The following is a 24,715-nucleotide window of genomic DNA, read 5'->3' as shown; positions in this document are numbered from 1 at the left end:
AGTACTTTGGATCAAAGTTAGTCAGCATAAACCAATAAATTTGTGGACGGTTGCTGTCCAGGGGCATGATGCTGATCTTTGGCCCGAAGGCCGAAAACAAAGCTGTGTGACCCTAGCTGTGTGATGACAATATGAACAAAGGTTAGAGTACCCGTTTCGACAGTAGCCTAGGTTGAGTCGCTTCCGTTGCCTTTACAATAGAACCAGACGCCCTTGGCTGGATTAGACTGACGTCAAGGTTCTCTTGAGAAGTAACGACGGAGTACCCGGTATGAGGAATAGGAAGGTAACGAACAAAAAACAGCTTTCAGACGAATGGTACGTCAATAGCTGGTGAGATCGATTGCAGTATCGATCTAAGTATGAGGTTTATCACTGAGATGTGTGATTTTGATAGTAGTAGAACTTCAACTTACTGAATGTTCTACTATCATTTGCATTTGTAACACAAACTAACAGTATCTTTTTCTAAAACTCGCCCTTTTCTCTTGGGGCATCAAGTACTTTTTTCTAAAACTATTGTCACAAACTATCGGTACTGTTCTTTCCACAATGAAGATTGTTTGTAGGAGGCTTCACTGGCGTCTCCTTCTAGCAGTAACGGTCAACGTTAAGGGGGTCCAGTGTCTTTCACACCACCTCTTTGCATTGATTTTCGTTTGATTACATAATATAAAGTTATATTAGGTTAGGTTAGATCAGGTCAGGTTAGGTTAGCTTAGCTTAGCTTAGGTAACGTTAGGTTAGGTTAGCTTAAGGGGGTCCAGTGTAGTTTTGGACCCCCTTAACGGAACATGGACCGCGGTAACATTTTCTTTGTAGAATGTAAACAACCTCTCTCAGTGACTGATATATTTTCCTCTTTTCATTTATAATTATTGATATAGCAGACTAATGAATTACAATTTACATGTAACGAAGATTGAAAAATACTATTTCAATATATTATTTTACATTTATACATTTAGATTGAGTTGTCACTTTCATAAAGAAGAAAATCAAAATAACTTGTTAGTGGCTGACAACTGCTTTCTGCTGAATTTAACCACACCCCAATTCATGCTGGGAGTGCCAGACTCAACAAACAAATAGTAAAATTAAACAAAGAATAGCAAATTGCGACATTGCTATTCTATAAAGAATATACGGGTAACGATCGCAATTCTACATACTAATATAACGACATTGGATGTGTCCAAAAATTGTTTATAAGATATATTTTACATATAAAAGTACATTTAACATACCAGTATCTTCTGGTAATCCTGGAACAACATCAAATTGAATTTTTGAGTTTTCGCTGACTAGGTAGCCCGGATCGTTGAACCACCTCCATAGGATATATAACAGTTCCATTAAAATTGTTTATATCGTGGTTAGAAAAAAACTGTCTCACTTGTTGTATATGAAAATTCCTATCTAGGTGTGTAGTATTAAGTGGAAGATTTGTCAGCAACTTTGTCTTCAACATTGGTTTGTCCATGTCCATCCTTGCCTTATTCTTACAATATATTGCTCGAGTAGCTATAGTACACCTAAAAATCTTGAATACAGTATTTTCTAGATACTATAAGTTGGCAATCTTTGATGCTGTAAAAGTTACTAACCTCTATCTGCCTCAAGTTTCTAAAATAATGATGAACTTTCCAGGAAATATACCAAAGATCAGTATTCCGTTCTGCAACTAAACTTACTGAAATTGAAAACAAAATATCAGAATCATTAACTTGAAATTTAATGTTTAAAAATATAAGTACACTAATTAAATATATATTTTTTTAAAATCTAAATATAAAATTTAGATTACACTTGTAAATTTTATGAATAATATTAAAAATGTGTCTGTTAAGTTTACCGCTAACCATATCCCTTTGAGAAGGTTGGTATATATTTGTGAAAAGATACCGCAATATACTCTACATTTTTTCCTCCGTTACTTCAACAACGTCCAAACTGAAATAGTAATACAATTCCTCTCCTGCAATTGAAATTCTGCAAAAAAAAATTTTTTATCACACCTGCCAGGTTTTCCATCTTTGCTTTATAATGATGAGCAATATAAAGTGAGGAATATTAATTTTTGTATCTTTTTGTGGTATACTGAATAAGTCCTGTGGTACAGAGAGTTGAGCCCATGTAAACAACATTGTTCTCATTTTACTTAAAGGCAATATTTGTTACTTGTGACAAGCTTGTTGGTTCCTGCTTTGATCGTTTTGGTACCAGCGTTTCAGGTATCTATTCTTTAAAATTGTTAAGTAATTTTATTTCAGTCTACTCTGCCCTTGTAAGAGATCGGAAGTACTAGAAAAATAAAGAAATAAAATGTAGATGACTGTTGTACGAAGGTTCTCGAATAGCACATAGTTTACAGATATACTACACCACAATACAAGCAGCGAGTTTTAAATTCTTGTACCTTTCACTGATTTGCATAGTTCGGTTCTGATAGTACTCTGTCCACCACATATACTTTCACATTGCTCCTACGTACACCCTGAAGCTGTATCGAAAACGCTTGCCTTTTATTATCTGTTTGATACCCATTTTAGCCAAATTAGGTACGAACATTTCACGTACACTCTTGTTTTGTATATTGAGAAAATCATCTGAAAGTGATCTTTTAAGGTTATAAAAATTTTCTTGTTTTTGCAAGCTTATCCAAGTTACTGTTGCCATCAATATCTGTGAAATAAGTATGAAACAAAATGAGGAATTTGTAGATACCGACTTAGAAGTATAAATATCAACGAAGATATTTCCTAGACGATTCTTTTGACTATAATACCTCTTAATTTCAGTTAAAATGGTGTCAGTTATGCTGTCATTTAAAGGAGAGCGTAGTGGTGCAAAATTCCATGGAGAGGCACATTTACTTACCAACCAATAGTTGAATGCTGAACAAACTATCAAATCATTACTATCTATAAATGTCCTTCTTATACCTATTTTCCTAAAATCCCTCATAGAGAACAGTAATAACGTAACCACAATATCTACATGTTGGGTGATACGATTCACACACAAAAGTATACCTATTTATTTGCATGTCATTAGTGTACTGAAACATAATTTTTAATTATTTGAATAGAGAGGAATATTCCTTTATATTACCTTTTCTCAGACATGATATTAAACTCCAAAATTGATGAAACAGAATGTAGTGGTATACATCCCTCTCTTTGTACACAATGCAAACAATATAATCGTGTCATTCAGTACTAGTACTTAAAATGTTGTAAGGTACTGACAGTGAACGATTGGAAAGCGCTTTCGCAATTGTACAAGTCTTCAGATTGCTATTTTCATAAACATTTAAAAACCTTTGAAACATTTTCTAAATTTATTATGCTACTGTAATATATATCATGACTACAGAGAGCTGGGACTAACTGGCTATGTCTAGCTTCGTTTACAGATAAAGCAATGAACCTTGTTTCTTGGATTTATTTTCTAATTTGTGTATTATATCTTTGACAATCCAGTGAATATTTTTCCATTTTCTAAGTGTCTTAGTTTCTCGTCGTCCTGACAGAGCAACTCGAAAAGCTCAACATCATTTTCTATGACTGGAGTTAAATGATTCATGTTCTCTGAAAGCCAGTTCTTCTTTACCTGTCCCTGTTTGCAACACTTTTAAGCAATGTAGTTAGACATGAACTTCTGATGTTTTTAGTTGAATTGTACCACAATGAAATATTTTGCGTAACAAGTGTTAAGATACATATACTTATACAGGTAAGCTTTTCTTAAGCCTAAGTTTTCTTTCCTACTATTCTTCAGAATAATCTGATAATTTATGGCGCCCCGCAACACTTCTTCAGATTACAATTATTTCCAAATATATTAACAATTCTCACAATTCATCAGATGAATCCAGCAGTACAAACGTGTTGCGAGGGTAACGGAAAACTCCATTCATAACGCTGAATCCATCTGATGACTAGAAAAAGGCCTATAATAAAATATGAGACAAGAATGCCAATTGTATCCTCATCACATGCATCAATTTACGAATAAATAATATGGCTATTTACTTTCGTTTATCTGAAACCCTTCAGGTTGCAAATCAGAGAAGAATGATTCTACGGACTACCGTTGGAACACAAGGTACGGGTCCTTTCCCATAATGATTTCGTTCTGGTTGTACTTTAAAGTACCGTTAGTAAATAAAGGATTAAGACAAAATGCCGGTAAGTCGTTTCAATTTTCCTGTGTTTCTGCTTACAAGTACATTGTGTTGAGAATTCCATACTTTCTTTTGAGATTCCAACAAGTTCCCTATTCTTGGTCTCTCAAATGTGCTCTCATTGATTACAGCCTGAAAATGATTCTGATGTGAAATAAATTTTTAATGGTCTTCTTCTCATTTTCTATATCACTGTAACCTCCACTTGACCAAATTTTTCTCCTCTTTAGAAAGAAGGCCGCAACAAAAGAAAAAATTTCGTTTCTCAGTACTTTAAAACAGTTGGGTATTAAACTTCCTTAATTACATTTTCGAAATAGTACGTGTTATGATGTTCGGAGTTTGTCTTCCTGTTTTAATAATGCCATACTTCGCTTCAGAGTCACGCTATTCAAAACTCTTCTTCAATATATCACAAATAATGACCTTCTTCCGCACCATTGCATTTAGGAGAATGATCCTTGTTCATACTTTTCCCCGCAAGTTTGTTGGTTGCTTACCTTGGCAATCCTCAATTAGTTTCGTATAAAGTGCAGAACAATATTAATTTAAAACGTACACGAATTACCACTTACATACAATAATGTATGATGCACTTGTGTTCCGCACTTAATGTTACTTATACACCTATAACAGTTAATAATCACAAGCTACTATTTTCGTTCAAAATGCAGTTTTTAAAAAAGCTGAATATGTAGCCAGTTTATGCTATGATGTTTGCTAGGCTTCAAGAAAGTAACCGAAGTAAAGGGATAGTATCAAATGTGCCAGAAAATCTTCGCTAACCCTGTAAATGGCTGTGCAACGTGGCTGGACGATGAGGAACAGGAAAATGTTAACATTTCATAAATGGCCACATGCAACAAAAAGTCTTCGAAAAATGAGAGAATTTGTTTTAAGTAAAGTATTAATGATTACTTTAGATTTTAGATTATAATTTCATGCGTAAGAAGCGCTTATCTTGCACACATTAGAAACACACCACTGTAGTATATACAAAATGCCATATAATATACAAATGCAATGCTATTAAAAGGATTATACCTGCTTTCCATTATTTTCGTGTATGTGCATGGAATTATCGATCGATCTGTATTATTTTTGTATACGCGAACACCACGTTTTTGAACTTTGCTGCAGTACTTTCTACAACTAAACTTTCTTTTTTGTTTACTGTGAACACTACAGGTACGTAATTGTTATTGTCTCATTTATCTTTCCTTATGTTCATGATCACTGAATAGTTCAGCTTAGTATTATTTCGCTGCAAAAAGAAAACTTGAAATCTTCCAAAATTTCATTTCATTACATTGTAATGAGATATACATTATATATAGTCATTACTTTCATTATAAATATTTACAGCGTGATGGGTTTTGATCTTCCCGTTCTTAAATTATATGGAAATTATGAAAGAAACGACTATTTAAATCGGGTCCTAAACCTCAGCTGAGGGAATTGTATCAAATTCTGAAATCGTTGTTGAAACTTATATTCTCGTAATACTTTGATCCATAAATACGTTAAAATGAAGTTAAAAATGAAATTACGATTCATAAAAATAGCCGTTATTTCCCAACATTAAAGTAAATTATTCTATTTAACCTAATGAAACCCCCCCTAAAAATTCCCCGTAATTCCCCCTCGTATAATATATAGTTTTATTAGATTAACTACAACTCATACTTAGTTAGTTTATCGTGTAACACAATAGATTGTTCAAGTGTTGCGCACTTCACATTTTTTCCAGTATTTTTTCCGGCAAGTTCCAAATAGTACAGGGTGTAAGAGAAGTCCTTCCCTGATTACAGAAATTAATAACTCAGGCTAGAAATAAGATAGAAATATGAAACTGGTGTTGAATTGTTTACAAACTATAAAAGTTTTTGTCTTGTTAGGTTTGTTCTGCTTTACCAAGTTTCATTTTTTTGTTTTAGGTTTGTAGTACATAAGTAAGAAGCCCAAGAAGCCATGCCAACCAACCAGGAGAAGGCACAGTGTCTCCTGTGGTACCATGTGACACGATCACCAACCACGGTGCAGAGACAGTTCCAGACAGCATTTGGGAGGACTCCACCTGATGTCAAGAGCATTAAAGCCTGGTATGAGAAGTTCAAGAACACAGGGTCGGTTGCTGACCTTCCGAGGTCTGGTCGACCAAGAACCTCAGCAGACACGATGGAGGCTGTGCGGCAGTCTTTTCTGAGAAGTCCTAAGAAATCGGTGCGCAGGGCCTCACGTGAATTACAGATGCCAAAAAGCTCTATCCATGACATTTTACACAAACGTTTATTGTTTCGTGCTTACAAAGTGCAACTCGTTCAGTCTTTGTTGCCCGACGACGGTACACGTCGATATGACTTTGCGGTCGAAATGCTATCACGTATTGAGGACGATAATGGTTATCTCAGACGAATTGCCTTTTCCGACGAAGCGACATTCTTTGTCAGTGGAGTAGTGAATCGCAATAATGTACGCACTTGGGGTTCAGAACCCCCCAGGGAGGTCAGGGAGTTCACCAGAGGCTGTCCAAAGGTGAATGTTTGGTGCGCGTTATTGCACGATCGAATTATCGGGCCATTCTTCTTCGCTGAGGATACCATCACATCTGCAGTGTACCTGGATATGATGCAGCTGTATGCTGTTCCTCAGCTGCTTCAGTATCGCCCCGATGTCGTTTTTCAGCAAGACGGTGCACCACCTCATTGGGGTTTGGACGTCCGTGCCTATCTCGATAGGACATTTCCTGGGCGATGGATTGTTCGTGATGGACCAACAGCTTGGCCTCCACGCTCTCCTGACATAACCCCATTAGACTTTATTTTATGGAGTTATGTCAGGGATGACGTCTACCGAACACGTGTACCAGATCTTGAAACCCTGCAGCAACGAATAACCACAGTCGTTGCATCGATCCCTCCAGTGATGTTGGCTAATGTGTGGATGGAAATTGAATATCGCTTAGATGTGCTACGTGCTACCAAGGGTGCACGTGTGGAAGTGTACTGATGTGACCAAAACTTTTATAGTTCGTAAACAATTCAACACCAGTTTCATATTTCTATCTTATTTCTAGCCTGAGTTATCACTTTCTGTAATCAGGGAAGGACTTCTCGGACACCCTGTAGTGTATGCGTGTTACACAGGTGGTATCCTACGCCTATTTAGAAATATTACAATAGAAAATAAGGAGTTAATATATCAAGTTAATACAGAAAAATAGATACATGTATGTATAAAATACATATGTAGAAGACATACTATACTTTTTTGTATATCAACAAATCTATGTAAAACCACAGGTAATGTTCTTTGAAGCAGTTTAGGTCCCTTTTCACCAAGAGTGACAAACTTACTTGATTCATCCATTATTTGGTAATGTGTGAATCATATATACCTTAAGAAATAAAATACTGCTTGTTTAGAAAAAAGCATGGATGTGTACAGTGTGCTCGTGTTCTAGAACAATTCGTACTAAAAACTTATACTGAATATATGCGTCATAATTTAATATTTTATTAGTGGTTTACTGCTTATTTTGTTTGATTATCACACTACATTAGAACATTAACATTTAAGGTGAGAAATGTTAAATTTTGCAGACATCATGACTCCTGAGGGTGAAGCTACACTTGGAGATGCTGTTCCTTTGGATCACTGTTATAATTTTGCGGATCCTAGATATTTACCTTTAGACCTTCCATCTGTTCCCAGTAATCCTGAAAGGAGTGATGTGAACGGTGGGAAAAGTAATGATGGATGTTCAAGGAAGAATTATCAAAGAAAAGTCAGAGTAAGTGGAAAAAAATGTATAAATTGACATTGTGCCTTCTTCATTGAAAGTTTATATTCTTCATATTCTAGGTCCGTCAAGTTGTTCTGCTCAGGGCATATTTCTTTATAGTGTTTTAGTTTCTATTGTTAAAATGATATATGAAGTAAATATTTTTACGAAAAAATGGAATATCATTTGGTTTTCTCTTTAGAAAAAGTTTATTTTCTGGTCTCACATATAATTAAAAGTTCAGTGAGAAATTTTCTTTGAAAAATCCTATGTTGCCGTAGTATCTATTAGGATCTGATCAATAGGTCAAATTCACTACGAACTATGGAGACTATTTTGGATTTTGAGAATAAACCTGAAAAAAATCGGACTATTTGCAATTCACATTATCGCATCTGGGAAGCAAGTGCCTTGGTGAATTTCAGTTATACCATGGCTACAATTCAGGGACTAGTTTTATTTTATAATTACCATACGTGTTCGAGAAAGATGAGTCTTTTCCAAAATCTCTTTCTGTCTTTCTATATTATCCCAGCTACCTTATGCTACAGTGATGAATTCATGACTGACATATCAATATGTATCTTAGCACTTATCTGTTAATGTTCGTTGATTCAGTCTCTGGTTTCTTACAAAAAATACAAGAAAATTATTATTTTGCTGACAAAGTCTGAAGAATGGACAAGTGAATGAGTCTCGAATGATAAGTAGCAACAGTGTGAGTTTGAATTTAATTTGTGATTTTTGCCATAAAACTAAAAGTCAATTAGTAGACTATATTTTCAGTTAGTCGTTTCTTCATGAGATTATGTTGATACAAATGTAACATTCGGTATAAATACATTTAAGATCAGCTATTATCATATACAATCTGTACAACGATGAAGTTCGGCACACATTTCTAATATAATTGTTATATTATTTTGCTGAACTTCCAATTCTTATATTGGCTATGATACACAACAATCCTTCACTTTTATTTTATACTCACGTAAAAGCAACTACTAATACTTGTATTGCTACTACTATTACTAATAATAATATAGCATTGTAGATTTTTAAATCTGGTTAATTTTTTAGTTTATTAATTTACGAGTATAAAATATTTTCCTTCAGTGTTAAAAATGTTAAACTTCTCTATTTCCATTCAAACTTAAATGTAGTTTTGCTACACAGAAAGGAAAATGTAAAGAATACGCTACACCAACCGATCACTGAATTTGATTAACCTTCTGAATAATAGATTCGATCGTGGGTTTCTTCGATGACGCAGTGCGTATCGAGGAACTGCTTAGCCATGGACTTAAATAGTCAGTTGATAGTGAGATTTTGCTTGTGATACGTAAGACTTATTAGTATTTTATAAAGGTAAGGTAGTGGGGTTCCAGAAGCCTGGTTACCTGATTCCGCAAACTGCTGCACTAGTGACGTGTTTTAGGGGAGTGTAGAAGGCTGCTCTCAATAGAAGCAGTCCAAAGGAGTGGGCAAATCTGGATAAACTGTGTAATGTTATTGTTGATGGGCATCAACTGATACTGGCTTATGAGATTCTGGCGCTTCGTTCATCTTATGAAGACAGGAGGCTTCTGTCAGAGAATATATGATCTGGCTGAGATGTACGAAGCAAGAGATACTTTCTGTTAGGTTATAGATGGATTCATGGGTTGTGTTTGGTATTGCAATCTTTCTGTAGACTGATCACATTCCACCATATTGAAGGTTTACCCCATGACGATTATATTTTCCAAGACAAATTAATACTTAGCTACCACACTTGCCTTGTGCAAGAATAGCTCGAGGAACATAATGTAGACTTCAAGTATCTCTTACGACTTAATAATTTTGACACCATTGGTCATCTGAAGGATGGATGCCACACAAGGAAGTTTTTCTTAGACCTCCACTGAAGGCCACTTTACCTGTATCTTTGGAGGGTTATAGCATTGGATGTCTACGGATACTATTACATACTTGCCACATATAATTGCTGTGAACGGCAATTATAAGGGCTAATAATAAGTGCTACTAGGCAGATGGTCATAATCCAGTGATCGGCTGGAATATACGTGAACTATCAAATCGATGTCGTACTTAGTATTCTATTTGTTGTATTAAATTTATTACAGTCTACTCCTATACGAAGATCTAAGCGTCTAATAGACCAACGTGAAAGAGAAGAAGTGGCTCGGATTAGGGCTGAGAACGAGGAAATGTTTAGACTGGAGAGGCTGATGATGGAGGGTAATAACAAAGAAAAAGAGCCAAGTTCTTTACCAGAGGAAACACAGCCTAAAGAAACTATTAATCCTAAGGTAATAAACTTCCAACCAGTATATTTTAAGAAGGTGTTCTGTTAATTGAATCATGTTAAGTAGAGATTTATACTAAGATATTCGTAAGTCAAATAATCTGATATCCAAGTTGGGAATGAATAGTAAAGCGTAGATTTAGATCCTGTCTCTCGTAGATTAAAGTAGTTTTCAGCGTTATATTTGATGTAGTTATGTAGTTGATTTTCTTACCCAAATAGGTCAAGAGCGCTGATGGGTATATGCCTCTTCAACACAACGCTTCCAGTTTTTATAATTAATTTTCTTTCTCCATTCTTTCACTCTCATTGCTGTCATTTGTTATTATGAAATTTATCCACCGGCAATTTTTCTCTTCCCTCTTCATGCATTTTCTCACCTAGTAACTCTGAGACATTCTATTCACTTCCATTCTGTCAATATGTTCCAGAAACGTCATATTCTCCGTTTTTATATATTTGTACTTTGCTTTGTCAACTATTATTTTAAACTTTTCCTTCACATAAAGTTGCAAGATTAGCACCACATACCACTTTTCTTAAGAATGCCAAAACATTGTGGTTTTCACAACTCTCGTCCTCCCCAAAAGTGTCATGTGCAATCACAAGTCTTGGAATGAGGAACCGTTTTGAGATCACAATATTATTCTATATAAATACACTCGAACATATTCCTATTCAATTATTTCTACCTACAACAAGTTTTATTCATACAATATGTAACAGTCTTCTTTATATTCATTAATTGTTTCTGGAACTTGAAGTTTATTTGAAATAAAAGGCAATACGTCACCAAGTGGTAAAGTAATCTAAACAAACTCAGGGCCATAAAAATATATAGAAATTCCTTTCTTAATAAAAAATGGGCAAGAAAAACAAATAATTTAATTTTCTGACCCCCTGCGACGATTTATGTATGCCGAACCGCAGTCTCGATTTCGTTTATTGTGCATATCTGTTTGTAGCCATTATTTTGTGCAAAATATAAATATTATACTACCTGACGGGACGTTCCACCGTAATTCACCTTATTTTGAATGTAAACGCTATTTGCAATTAGTAAACAACAAACGTTGAACGTTCCTACATAGCTGCAAAAAGTAAAAAGAAAAAAGAAATTGATGGGGTTGTAACCCATACTGGTAGTCAATAGAAATACTACAACTATACGTCTCAAGTTTACGTTTTTCATGTTCAGTATGGTATAAATTATTCAATATATATGTGGCTTCCATTATGACAAATTAAGACATATTATTCTTTTCCCTTATTTTGAGAAGTTAAATATCTGGAAAGGCACGCTTAACTTTAGGTTAGACCTGGTTAATACGTGTTTCAAAATGGCCGGGTATAGTTCCGGCACAGTCCAAGCGTGAGAAGAGGGAATGTGTGTAAAAGAGAGAAGTAATCAGTAAGAGATAAAAATAGAAAGAGAAAGAAGAAAGAGAAAGAAGAACATGATAAAAAATCCAAGAAAGGCATAAAGAGCAAAAGGCGAATTAAGATATGCCCACTATATTCACATTATGATAAAGAAGGCACACACTGTTAACTCGGACAGTTGTCAACTGTCTAGTATCGAAATTATTTCCACCTGTGTCAACGTCTTTGTCATAAGAAAAGGAAAGCAACCGTATAAACTTGCTATCAATGAATCACTATAGAAATTGAATAAATTGTATCTTGTTAGCGCAGAAATCGTAGACGAAGATTTTAACTTGTGTCATTTTAGCTTTTTTAACGACCATGAGTATGAGTTCAATTTTGGTTCTTTACTAATTGCTAGTAGTGTTTACATTCAAAATGCGTTGAATTATGGTGGTATTTTTTGAATATTCTTCGCATTTCAAATGAAGAGAGGAATAAAAACATTTCTCAAACGCAAAATGTATTACCATTACTAAACATCAATAATAATTGCTATGGAAGACTAAAACGAACAGCTGAACTTCTAACGACCGGACTAAGTATTGTGACCAACTATATTAAGAACTACTTTGATAAATATTCCCCAACAGATTCGAACTAACGTCTACCTGCACCAAGCCAACCAACATGTTCGTTGAAGTGTTAACTGTACAGTAAAGTAAATATTTCTTCTTCTTCCTCCTTCTTTTCTTTTTCTTCTTCTTCTTCTTCTTCTTCTTCTTCTTCTTAGCATACTTATGAATTTTCACGACGAAATTACTGTATAATACGTTATTATTTACTTTTCTTGCATTGTGCGTTAGGAAGTTTTTTAGTGTTCACTACATTGTCTCAAGATCATCGAATAAATTAATTTCGAAATGCATTTTGCTGTAAATATCATACGGGAATACTGGTTCGGTCAAGCCATCAGGGCGGAACTTAGCAATATTTGGCTTATAACTTTACGTAATTATTAGTGTAGGAGTAACGAGAGAGACTTGCCAATAATACAGCTTATCGCTGATTTTTCAGGCCCATTTATTTTTTTTTTTTCATTAAACCCTCGAGAAGTCTCGCTGAAAAAATAACGCGAGTAATCGCGCACGGGCAAAAGGATCACACGAATATAATGTGTTACAAATATCATCTTAAATGCTTTTTGTTTTAGAAACGTAATTGTGTATATTTTCTGATTAAGAGGGAATAACATTTTTATTATTATGATACGTTTTACAGTAATAACTATTAGAGGAACCTACAATTAGACATATACTGTTTTTTTATTTCTTATTTGAAATTATTTTTCTTCGTTACATATTTCTTTAGATAGATAGCTACGCACTGGTTTTATTGAAAATTCTAAATCAGATGACGATCTTCTGTTCTTGTGAACTCTTTGGTTCGTCTAAAATTATAAATGCAATAGTAAATTAGTAAAATAAATACTATGTAAACAAGAAAACAAAGGTTCATAGCGCATTTTACATTCATTTATAGCCCACTCTTAGTTAAGCGGTTAGCATACACGCCTTTGGCGTGGGACTTCCTTGTTCGATTCCCGATGGGAGCTCATGTGGTTCGGTTCCCATGTTAAGTAGTAGATCCACGTCTTGCATAGTCTTGATGCTGAAAGGGGCGCTAAATGGAAATCAAAACAAATCAGATCAAATTTACATTCAATTATTATACGGTTCTGTTATTTGGAAAAATATTTGAAATTATTTTTCTTCGTTACATATTTCTTTAGATAGATAGCTACGCACTGGTTTTATTGAAAATTCTAAATCAGATGACGATCTTCTGTTCTTGTGAACTCTTTGGTTCGTCTAAAATTATAAATGCAATAGTAAATTAGTAAAATAAATACTATGTAAACAAGAAAACAAAGGTTCATAGCGCATTTTACATTCATTTATAGCCCACTCTTAGTTAAGCGGTTAGCATACACGCCTTTGGCGTGGGACTTCCTTGTTCGATTCCCGATGGGAGCTCATGTGGTTCGGTTCCCATGTTAAGTAGTAGATCCACGTCTTGCATAGTCTTGATGCTGAAAGGGGCGCTAAATGGAAATCAAAACAAATCAGATCAAATTTACATTCAATTATTATACGGTTCTGTTATTTGGAACTTCACCTTTACAGAACTACATTAAATTATTTTAGGTTATCTTTAAATTTACACTGTTCTACACTTCGTTGTCGCTTATTTCATCCTCTCCTGCTCTGACTACATTCGGGGAATCGCTGGTCATTTCTGGGTTTAAGATCTTCAGAGTCGCTCGCAGACTTCTCACTTCATCAAAAATTCTAAATCAGATGACGATCTTCTGTTCTTGTGAACTCTTTGGTTCGTCTAAAATTATAAATGCAATAGTAAATTAGTAAAATAAATACTATGTAAACAAGAAAACAAAGGTTCATAGCGCATTTTACATTCATTTATAGCCCACTCTTAGTTAAGCGGTTAGCATACACGCCTTTGGCGTGGGACTTCCTTGTTCGATTCCCGATGGGAGCTCATGTGGTTCGGTTCCCATGTTAAGTAGTAGATCCACGTCTTGCATAGTCTTGATGCTGAAAGGGGCGCTAAATGGAAATCAAAACAAATCAGATCAAATTTACATTCAATTATTATACGGTTCTGTTATTTGGAAAAATATTTGAAATTATTTTTCTTCGTTACATATTTCTTTAGATAGATGGCTACGCACTGGTTTTATTGAAAATTCTAAATCAGATGACGATCTTCTGTTCTTGTGAACTCTTTGGTTCGTCTAAAATTATAAATGCAATAGTAAATTAGTAAAATAAATACTATGTAAACAAGAAAACAAAGGTTCATAGCGCATTTTACATTCATTTATAGCCCACTCTTAGTTAAGCGGTTAGCATACACGCCTTTGGCGTGGGACTTCCTTGTTCGATTCCCGATGGGAGCTCATGTGGTTCGGTTCCCATGTTAAGTAGTAGATCCACGTCTTGCATAGTCTTGATGCTGAAAGGGGCGCTAAATGGAAATCAAAACAAATCAGATCAAATTTACATTCAATTATTATACGGTTCTGTTATTTGGAACTTCACCTTTACAGAACTACATTAAATTATTTTAGGTTATCTTTAAATTTACACTGTTCTACACTTCGTTGTCGCTTATTTCATCCTCTCCTGCTCTGACTACATTCGGGGAATCGCTGGTCATTTCTGGGTTTAAGATCTTCAGAGTCGCTCGCAGACTTCTCACTTCACCTTTCGTGTTCACTCACTTCTACTTGTTTTATGATCTTCCTCAGACAAAGCTTCCACGAGATCATCTCGGCTGGTTTATCGGAATAGCCCATTCCTAACATTTCCTCCGTTCTTTTAAGCTATTCATTCCTAATTTCCTCTTTTCTCACACTTGGTATCAGTCTTTTTTAACTCTGTCGACCTCTCCTTCGTCCTTTAAAATAATATTTATGTTTATAAAGCTTAAAACATCTCCAAATCAAAGATCACGTGCTGAACAACACACTGAGAAAAAACTTTACACGGTTAGTCGCACGCGGTGGAAAGAACCGCAGAGTCACTAAACAATCACTAGTAGTTAAACTAAACAACGGATAAAGGAGTGATTGAGCAGGAATGTTCGGAAAGGTGAGAGATAAGATTAGCTAGACGGTAGAGTCTGTCGGAAAAACAGAGTGGGCATACGATAAAAAATAATTTCCCTGCGGCGATTTTGACCGCGGCGCGACTACTCGATGGTCAAAAGAAGGATGATAGAACTTCGAACTTATTGAACAAGCGTCGTGCAAAAAAGGAACTTTCTCTCAAGCATATATATGTATGGTAGCTTCTGTCTGTGTGAAGTTAGCTGTGACGCGAGTCGCTTAGAGCACCTTATATGGCCAAAATCGCCCCATATACGACTCCTGAAGATACAGTCAGAGTCCGGCTTAACCATTGTTTTCGGTCCCATAAGTGTTGGGAAATCTTGACATTTTCCTCTCAAGGTGTAATACAAAAGGAACTGGCAGGAAAGACAATTCAGTCCAGGGACTGGAAGTAAGAGAGCAGGAGTACAAAGTAAAAAAAAAAAGTGTCAGTTTGTTTGCCTATAATGTCCATACTGGAAAGTTAATATGCATTTGTTGTTACACTACTGAGATTTTCATTTCGATTGAGTTTAGTAATTATTATATTACAAGCCAGGAAGAGGTTAGATATATCTTAATACAATTTGTTTGGGACACCACTCCTTTCTCCTTAAGAAATTATAGTACTGAACCGGGTCACAACCGGTTAGGTTCCTAGCTATGTACAATGTTTGGCAGTTGATTGTAGCTTACAAAATTTTAAAGCTTATAATATTTCGCTTTAAAGAAAATAGATAAATATTACTTATTTTGGATTTTCGAAATAATAACTCTGCTTACCTGCCACATGGAGGACTTTTGGTGATTAACAAAATTGATGTCGACTACAAAAATCCACCATGGCCCCCCATACTATGACGAACACTACTGGATATCACTATGTTATCGATAGTATCAAATAGATGTGCAAGTGAGGCCGCATATTATATTGGACAGTGATCAAGAGACCTTGTGTTTGGTTAACATGATAATTTTGTGTATCAGAGCAGGCCATACACATTATTAATATTTAAAGATTTGATGTGTTTAGATACGTGGCTCTGGTTCAGTTTCCCCCAAAGGGATTTCTTAGTGTCATTTTCAATGTATTCTTTTTCATAAATCCTACTAAAGTCCTGGATGTCGACAGCCCAAATTGGAGTTGAGAAATTTTACTCGGATATGTCATAGTTGGAAAGCATAAGCATCCAACTTAAGAGGTCGGTGACCTTTGAACAGTCAGGAGAATTTGGCCAATGCTGCATACTTCGGAGCGAAAGATAGTAAGTCAGTACTTATTGACTTTTTGCGTCATATCATTAATCTGTATTTTTGAAATGAATCATTTACATTGTTTTGCTAAGAAATAGCTGAAAGAATAACGCTTGGTGGGTTTAAACGTCTCTTAACTCATTGCAATATGAATTGAATCATTAATGAATTAGTAGTTATATTACATGATGTGATATTTAAGGGGGCTTCCTGGCTTAATCCCCCCGAAATCTTACTTACTGTAGTAAATTAAATGAAATATCTTGCAAACTTTTCACATTACCAGGCAAAGGTCCACAGACATTTAGCAATCCCCACCCGAAAGAAAATCGTAATGAGCAATGATATAAAATGTATAAACATTATTTTTCATTTTGTTTCATAATGATAATTGTATAATTGTAGATTTTTTGCCCAGCTATTAAAACTTCACTAATTTTGTAGAAATTTTGGAGGTATTTAGTAGTGAAATAATAATTAGTATTAAAATTTTGTTAGTCTATTTTGAAATGTTTTGAATTAGTATATTTTAACTATTTTTATCGAATAATATATAATTGAAGATATAAAGTTATTTGAGAATTTGAAGACATATATCAAGGAAAGGTTTAATAAAATCTTTATTTTAATGATTTTTAGTTAGTTCGTCTATTGCTCAACGACTCACACGATGGAGAAAAACTAATTCATTCCGATTATTCATTCAGAGGAAAAATCGGATTAGTTAAATTTTACATCAGTTTTATTTTGCTTTCAACATGAATGATATAATAGCCAATAAATTTTTCCAACAAAAATATATATATATATATATATATATATATACGAAAAAAATGTTCTTAAACAACGGCGAGAGATCTTATTAGTTCAAAAGAGAAACATTAATGTCAGTTAGCACTTGTCAATAAACTCACACAATAACATATATTAAGAATTTAAATCGGCATATTCAATTTAAAGAGTTTTGATATTAAAAAAAAAAAGAGTAAATATTTCAATTTCACCGAATGACTGTAATAGTATATGATGCACGATTACCGCATCTGATTGTTTTATCTAAAATTTGCCATAAATTGACTACGCACGTCGATATTGATAGTACTCATCGAGTGAACAAAACGATTAAACTTGAAACACTTTATGTTTTGTGTGAATGTCCCTTGAGAAGGATAAGCAACTTAGCGCTATCTCTAAGATGCAAAATGCTAATAAAGAGCAGCGTCTTCATGTAGATTTATTGTTATGAATATGCGTACGTTAACTCAGTTCAAAAGGCCGTATACCGCTACTCGTTCGAGGATGATTGTTACTTCTAATTAAATCTCGAATACCTAGTTTGTAGGTGCTAGTTGAGTAGAAAATGTTATGGTAAATGCTTAATAATCTCTAGAGGTGGATAGTGTATCCGTTTTGTTTATCTGCGATTAATGCCCGTAAATATTTTAGTTTGTATAAGGTTTATATTTTGCCATTGCCAACAAAATGTTTTGATTAAGGCCACATTATGAGTGTTTCTTTCAGCTAACTGTTGTGTGTTATATTGTAGAGGACCGTGGAATAACGTTAAAGCCTATGTAATATTTTAGTCGATATTGATGATCTAGTAGAAATGTAAATTTACATTGTGATAACGACTAGTAATTTAAACAGAAATGAAAAGGGAAATGTTTCTGTCACATTGGTTTGAACAGTCACAATTTGAAGAAATCGTCTTGTGACTTGGCATGTATTTTAAATTTGTTTGAAAGAGTTCAATATGCTTTATACGTTGTGGCTCGAGCAAGCCGATTACTGAAATTTGAGATTTTATACAATCACATGTTATTTTATTCATTTTGTGTTATTGTAATTTAGAATTTTAATAGCTGACATATGATTGATACAATGATTATATTACGAAATGTTAATTTTCAATGTTGTTTTGCTTCATTATTACTTTTTTGTACGAATATACAGGCTGAGCACAGATACAGTACCTAATTTTAAAGTGCCATATAATTAACATGTAATTGAATATTTACATGAAATTTTGAACAGAGCTCAGTAAACTCAAAGTATTTTCCCATATATCTTTTCAGAATTCTAGTTCTGACCAGGGCAGCTAGAGGGCAGCAACATCGAAAATGGCGTTCACCCTATTGCAATGGAGTTGGTGCCTTTTACAATTTGCAAAAACAAGCAGTTTGTGAGAGTGCTGCCTGATTTCAAACGACAATTTAATGCTGATCCTCCCACACACAAATCCATTGGGAAGTGGCATAGAACGTTTATTGAAACGGGGTGCATTTGTGATCAAAGGAAATGACATTCAGAGCGACGTCCAGTGCCCGAGGAAACTTTGGAGCGCGTAAGACCAGCCTTCCTACACAGCCCACAGAAGTCTACACGTAAAGCTAGCAGAGAGTTGCAGATGCCACAAACAACAGCAAGCAAGATCTTACGTAAGCGTTTGCGGTGTTACCCGTACCGACTGTAGTTTGTTCAGAAGTTATGCCCACAAGACAAGGTAAAGCGCCGTTAGTTCTATGAGACTATGCAAAAATTCATGGAAGACGACGAAAACTTTCTGAGGAAGGTCACATTTCACTTAAGTGGAAAGGTGAATAGACACAATGTAAGGATATGGGGAACGTGAGTCACCGAAAAACAATGTTTTTGTGCAGTATCAGAGAGTCGGTTGCAAGGTCTGTTCTTCTTTCAGAAGCAAACAGGTGAAAGTTACTTAGCATTGCTGGTTGATTCCGCAACTTAGTAATGCAGAGATAGACGACTTCGTTCTACAACGAAATGGAGCCCGCCACACTGGCATAGTGCTGTACGCAGATTTCTAAACGAAATCCTCCCAAACCGATGGATAGGGAACTCTGGAGTCAATGATCTTGTTCTTTGCAAGTAGCCTCCAAGATCACCTGACCTTACTGTTTGTGACTTTTTCTGTGGGGATTTGTGAAGGACAAGGTGTATGCACCTCCACTACTCGCAACTCTGAACGATCTCCAACAACGCATCAGTGATGCTGTCAACTCCATCACACAGGATATGCTTTACAACATGTGATTACCGCCTCAATATATCCCGTGTACAGGTGGTGCGCACATCGAGTGTTTGTGATTTCAATTATTGCTACAAAAACTTTTTGAGTTTTTGTATCAATGTTCAAAAGTTCAGCACAATATTCCTTCGCATATTAAATTTACACTAATTTTAAGCCTGGGACTGATTCTGTGCTCACCCTGTATATATATAACTTTATATAATCATATTTGATATTGAATAAGATGTTTACATTTTTGTGTTTGACTATGAATTAAATTATTTCAATTTAAATGAAACGTGAACTTATTGGTTAAACATTGTAATAAGGTGCATAAACACATTTCCACACCGCATCATTAACCTATTATTAACTTCTATTTATTTTACCTTAAAAACCGTTATCAGAAAACAATTCTGAAACCAACACACACACAATATCCATTGTTATTTAGTATTTAAGTACCTTTTGTGTTTATGATCTTCAGTATGTTTTTGCTATTTTGTTTGTATAAAACTATATAATATACTAAATGAAAATAATTCAGAATCACATCAAAACGTATACCTTTGGTAAGAAACAAATATTTTGGAAAACAGATTGGTGAAAAACACTGTGAAATGGACATATATAATAATCGAAACAGTAATGAACAGTTTATTAATCGTCGCTTTAAATAAATAAATAAATAAATAAATGGTGGCTTCAAAGTCATACAGAATCGTTAACTTTACGACAACAACTAGAACATATTATACTAATTCAGTGTGGTTCTAATATGCCGTTACCCCATAGTGAGTTTCCAGTGACTTAAATCCACATACAGGGTGATACATAATACAGTGAAGTCCATTAATCCTTTGCGGCCAAAGATTCGTTTCCCAAATTGAATCAACTTACATGGAGTCTATGCGCTTCATAAAGATTATCACCGATATTTGATCCTCATTTATTGTTTTCATTAAAAGAAGAAAGACAGAACTTCGTACTTATTGAACAAGCGTCGTATAAAAAGGAAACTCTCTTGCAAGCATGAACGTGTATACTTGCTTCCGAGCGTGTGAAGTTAGCTGTGGTGCGAGTCGCCCAGACTACCTCATATGGCCAAAAAGAGAGGAAATCTCCCCGCGTGTGATTCCTGAAGACAGCGTCAGCGTACATCTTAACCATTGCTTTTGGTCACGAAGGTGTAAGCAAATTGGGACATTTTCCTCCTTAGCCGTAAGTAAAACGAACTGGCAGGAAACTAGTCTGGATTGAAGAGAGCAGAAGAGCGAAGACGCACCCTGTGCAGATCTAACCGTCAATAAACACATGGTGGATCCAACGCATGCATTAATGTGGTTAAATTATAGCCGTTCAGATTACAAGCTGAATTAGGCAAGTCTCTGAGTGCTGTTTTTTTATTTAATTTTTGAGAGTGCAATGAAAACTTTACGGGGGAGGTTAGGCTGAAGACTTTGGTGCAACTGGTGACACCCTGGATTGCGTGTTGCAGAAGGGGATTTATCATTCCCTTCACCAGCGCATCAGTTAACGCGAAAGGAAGTGAATTCCTGAGATTAACAGTGAAAAGTCATGTGTGTTTGCATGATATGAATTGTATTTTAAGCCGCCAGTTAAAGTAAAAAAAGAGCGTAAATTAAAAGAAAGTAAAAGATGAATAAGGAGGTATAATCAAAGTGCACTCCTAATCGTTTTGTAAGTTGTAAGGTTTCAAGATATGTAGTCAACAGTATTGTTTGCTTGTAATTGCCTGTGAACTTTCAAATTATGAATTCAATATATATATATATATATATATATATATATATATATATATATATATATATATATATATATATATATATATATATATATATATAAAGTTGTGTGTGTGTGTGTGCAATAATCAACTTCAATTCAATTTTTAAATTACATTTTCAGTGCGTAATTCCGTGTTAATATCAGTCAGAATTCGTTTAATACCAGTCGTAGGATAGGTTTGTTGTGGCAAGCTGAAGAGGAAAAATTCTGAAAAGTATGGCCGGATAATTACCTTCCATGTTGAAAATAATATATATATATATATATATATTCGGTGTTTATGTTAATAGAAAACCAACCACAACAAAACCCGCTTTCAAGCTAATCAACGTACAATTAAATCCGTTTCAAGTCAAAGAAATTTTACAAACCGATTTTGAAGAATCGAAGAGTGACTTCTCATACTAAACTAGCTATACATAGGAAGGTGGAAGCAAAAACCTGTATCATGATATAGACGATATACGATTATTGATTTCGAAAAGGTAAAGAATTTACCATGACATAAGAAAAAACTTAATTGATCTTCTGTAACCACTTTTCGTGTTATCGTTCCTATAAGAAACAGTACACCTTGTGTTAAACATAGTTTGGGTACAGCAATGGTTGGTGTAGTGCTATCAAGTTATTCTTCCAAACAGAAATTATCGGTACTATTCCCCGTCGGGTAGTATTACTTTTTTCTAAATAATGGCTGGAAACCGATATCCGCAATAAATGAAATTGAGACTGGTGTTCGGTAGAGATGACCAGATCGTCGGAGATGACCAGAAAATATATTTATTTCTTTTTCTGGTTTATTTTTATTTAAGAAATGAATTTCTATATATTTTCACTCTTGTATTGTTTTTAGTTCGAACAAAAACTCGAATTTCAATAAATATTCATGGTATATAAAGAATGCTGTTACATACTTTATGACTAAAACTAGTTGTAGGTATAAATAATTGAATAGGAATCTGTTAGAGTGTATTTCCATAGTATAATATTGTGGTCTAAATATGGTCTCTCATTACAAAACTTATGATTGTTTGCACAAGACACTTTTGGAGAGAGAGACAGAGTTGTGTACATCACAATGTTTTGGCATTCGGAAGAAGAGTGGTAAGTGGCGCAGTTCTTGAAATCTTATGTGAGCGTTAAATTTCGTATAATGCTTGCAATAATCAGTTTGATGTTTTATAGCTGTTTGTATTATACATTTTTATTATGAAAGCCTCCACTTGTGATCTCGTCGTTTTGAAGAGATGCGTGTCACTCTCAGTTCCGATAACTTTCGAACTGAGGGTGATTGGGTTTCTGAGGATGATGATCATCAAAAATGCATAGAAATTTTGCGGCATTTCTGACATAATGGTCTCTGCTAATGGCACATTTATAAAGAAAGTAGCCTACTGTAGGGTCACATGTAAGCGATTAATAAAACTCTCGTTTTTCTGATCACCATCCTTTGATACATACCCCTGATTAGATATACCTGCTTCCTCATTTTCATTGTTTCACTTCTCTAATAAATGTCACTGGAATATTTACCTCGTTTTCATTTATCGTATTACATTGGCAATACACTCTCTTTTACTACGTCTCATGTGCTGAATGCGTTATTAACAAATATGAAAAATACTTTTTGGAATGGTTTCGAACTGACGTCCTTTGGATTTACAATCTAGCGTCTTAACCACTACACTAAAGTGGTACGTGTTTAGTTGTATGCATATGTGTTTGTACTTTATGATTGTACTAGGGTACTTTTTATTCTTTTTATTCCTTTACCTATTTTTCTGGATTTCTATTCAATGTTGTTTTTTTCTACACCATACACTATTCATATTCACAGTTTCAGCCCCTGTCTTATTCAGATTAGGATTTTCTCCTTACCCCTCACTATATTTTTGGTTAATTTAACTCATATGTACTCCATAGTTAGAGCACAGGAATGCCAGAATCGAAAAAGAGATTTATATTTACTCATACGACATAGAGTATTAGGAAAACATAACAACTTAAACGATTTAGTTAAACTTAGCATTAGTGTAACTAACGTGATTTCTGAATATTTAATCTCACGTTAAGTTCTTCATAAAAGAAAATAAAGGAAAGGAAAATAAATGAAAGTGAAATTAGCTTCTTGTGCTCTCTGGAATCGGACCAGGGAGCACGTGCATAAAAGGCAGACGTACTAACGACTAGACCAGTGGGAAAGTATACGTATCGTTTCTGCCAAGGATAGGTCTTTTTGAACTTTACTGATACGTGAGGGTTTACAGTCGAACTGGGAATTCAGTTACTCCACATTTAGAACTGATTTTTGGTCGTGATTTTCATGTTGGTGATACACACCTTACCGTAAACAATTTCATGACCTTTATTAATGTAACATGAAAATATATGGGTAAAATTAGTCTGATTTTTGCTAATATCATTTGGGCCAATCCATACGAAGTGGTCCAGAGATGGTTGATCGACCGTCTCCGAAAATTACAAAAAGTTGAGTGTGACGAGGCTTGTGTATGAGAGGATCAACAGTGCTATCCACGTTGTCGTATGTACAAGTGTTTCTGAATGGCGGCCATCTTTGTTGTCGGTGGAATGTCTTTTCCTGCGTTGAAGGCGTTTACGAAAACTATAGTTGCTAAGGACGTAAGAATCAAATGAACACGAAGCATAAGGGAATATGTAGAGGAGAGATTGAGACACACGACGACCATGTACTATTGCTTCTAAATAATACGCAAGCTTGCAGACCAATACATGAATTCAGTAGAAAAATACAGAAAAAAAACATACTTTTAAAGGGCTGTATTTTGGAATGACATAAAGGGGGTATAAAAGGTTTGTGCTGAACACTATTGCATATAAAGAATCTGCAGAAATGTCCATAGCTATGATAATACTTGCACCATACATTTATGGGGTTACGAAAGTTGAAGTTTGTGATTTTGATTCCATTTTTCCATTGCAAAAAAAAATCATGACTGATATTACATGGAGAAAAAGGTAAAGATATGATAAAAAACGCGAATAAAACAGGAACACCACGGTGGTTATAGCCCGGAAAAATGTAAACGTTCTGATATGATTCGTGCTAGATATAATAAGATACGCATGATTCTGAACTTAGACACGCCTTTGTTTGTATTCAGTTGTTGAAAAGCTTGCGAGAGGCGTTTGTTCCATTTTTTAGCTTTTTGATCATTGCCACATCTTCAGAATGGACAATTTATCTTGACCATCCTTTATAACGGACACGGCAAAAGAGACAGAAGAGCGAAGCTTTGCACGAAGCAAGCATTACAAGG

General features: G+C 34.8%; 1 protein-coding gene across 1 annotated transcript in view; it reads left to right on the top strand.

Annotated features, from left to right (window-relative positions):
• The first annotated feature begins 7,796 nt into the window (after window positions 1-7,796).
• Window positions 7,797-24,715, top strand: part of LOC145683300 (uncharacterized) — a 28,504-nt gene continuing 11,585 nt past the window's right edge. The window contains exons 1-2 of the mRNA XM_081754661.1: window positions 7,797-7,982; window positions 10,100-10,285. Of these exons, the coding sequence (XP_081610787.1) occupies window positions 7,797-7,982; window positions 10,100-10,285 (372 nt within the window). The remainder of the gene's footprint in view (window positions 7,983-10,099; window positions 10,286-24,715) is intronic.

This window comes from Thermobia domestica, chromosome 4 (assembly GCF_964235325.1).
Source record: "Thermobia domestica chromosome 4, izTheDome1.hap1.1, whole genome shotgun sequence".
Taxonomy (NCBI): Eukaryota; Metazoa; Arthropoda; class Insecta; order Zygentoma; family Lepismatidae; genus Thermobia; species Thermobia domestica.
Note: the sequence above shows the minus strand (reverse complement) of the source record. Positions and strands in the feature narration are given on the sequence as shown.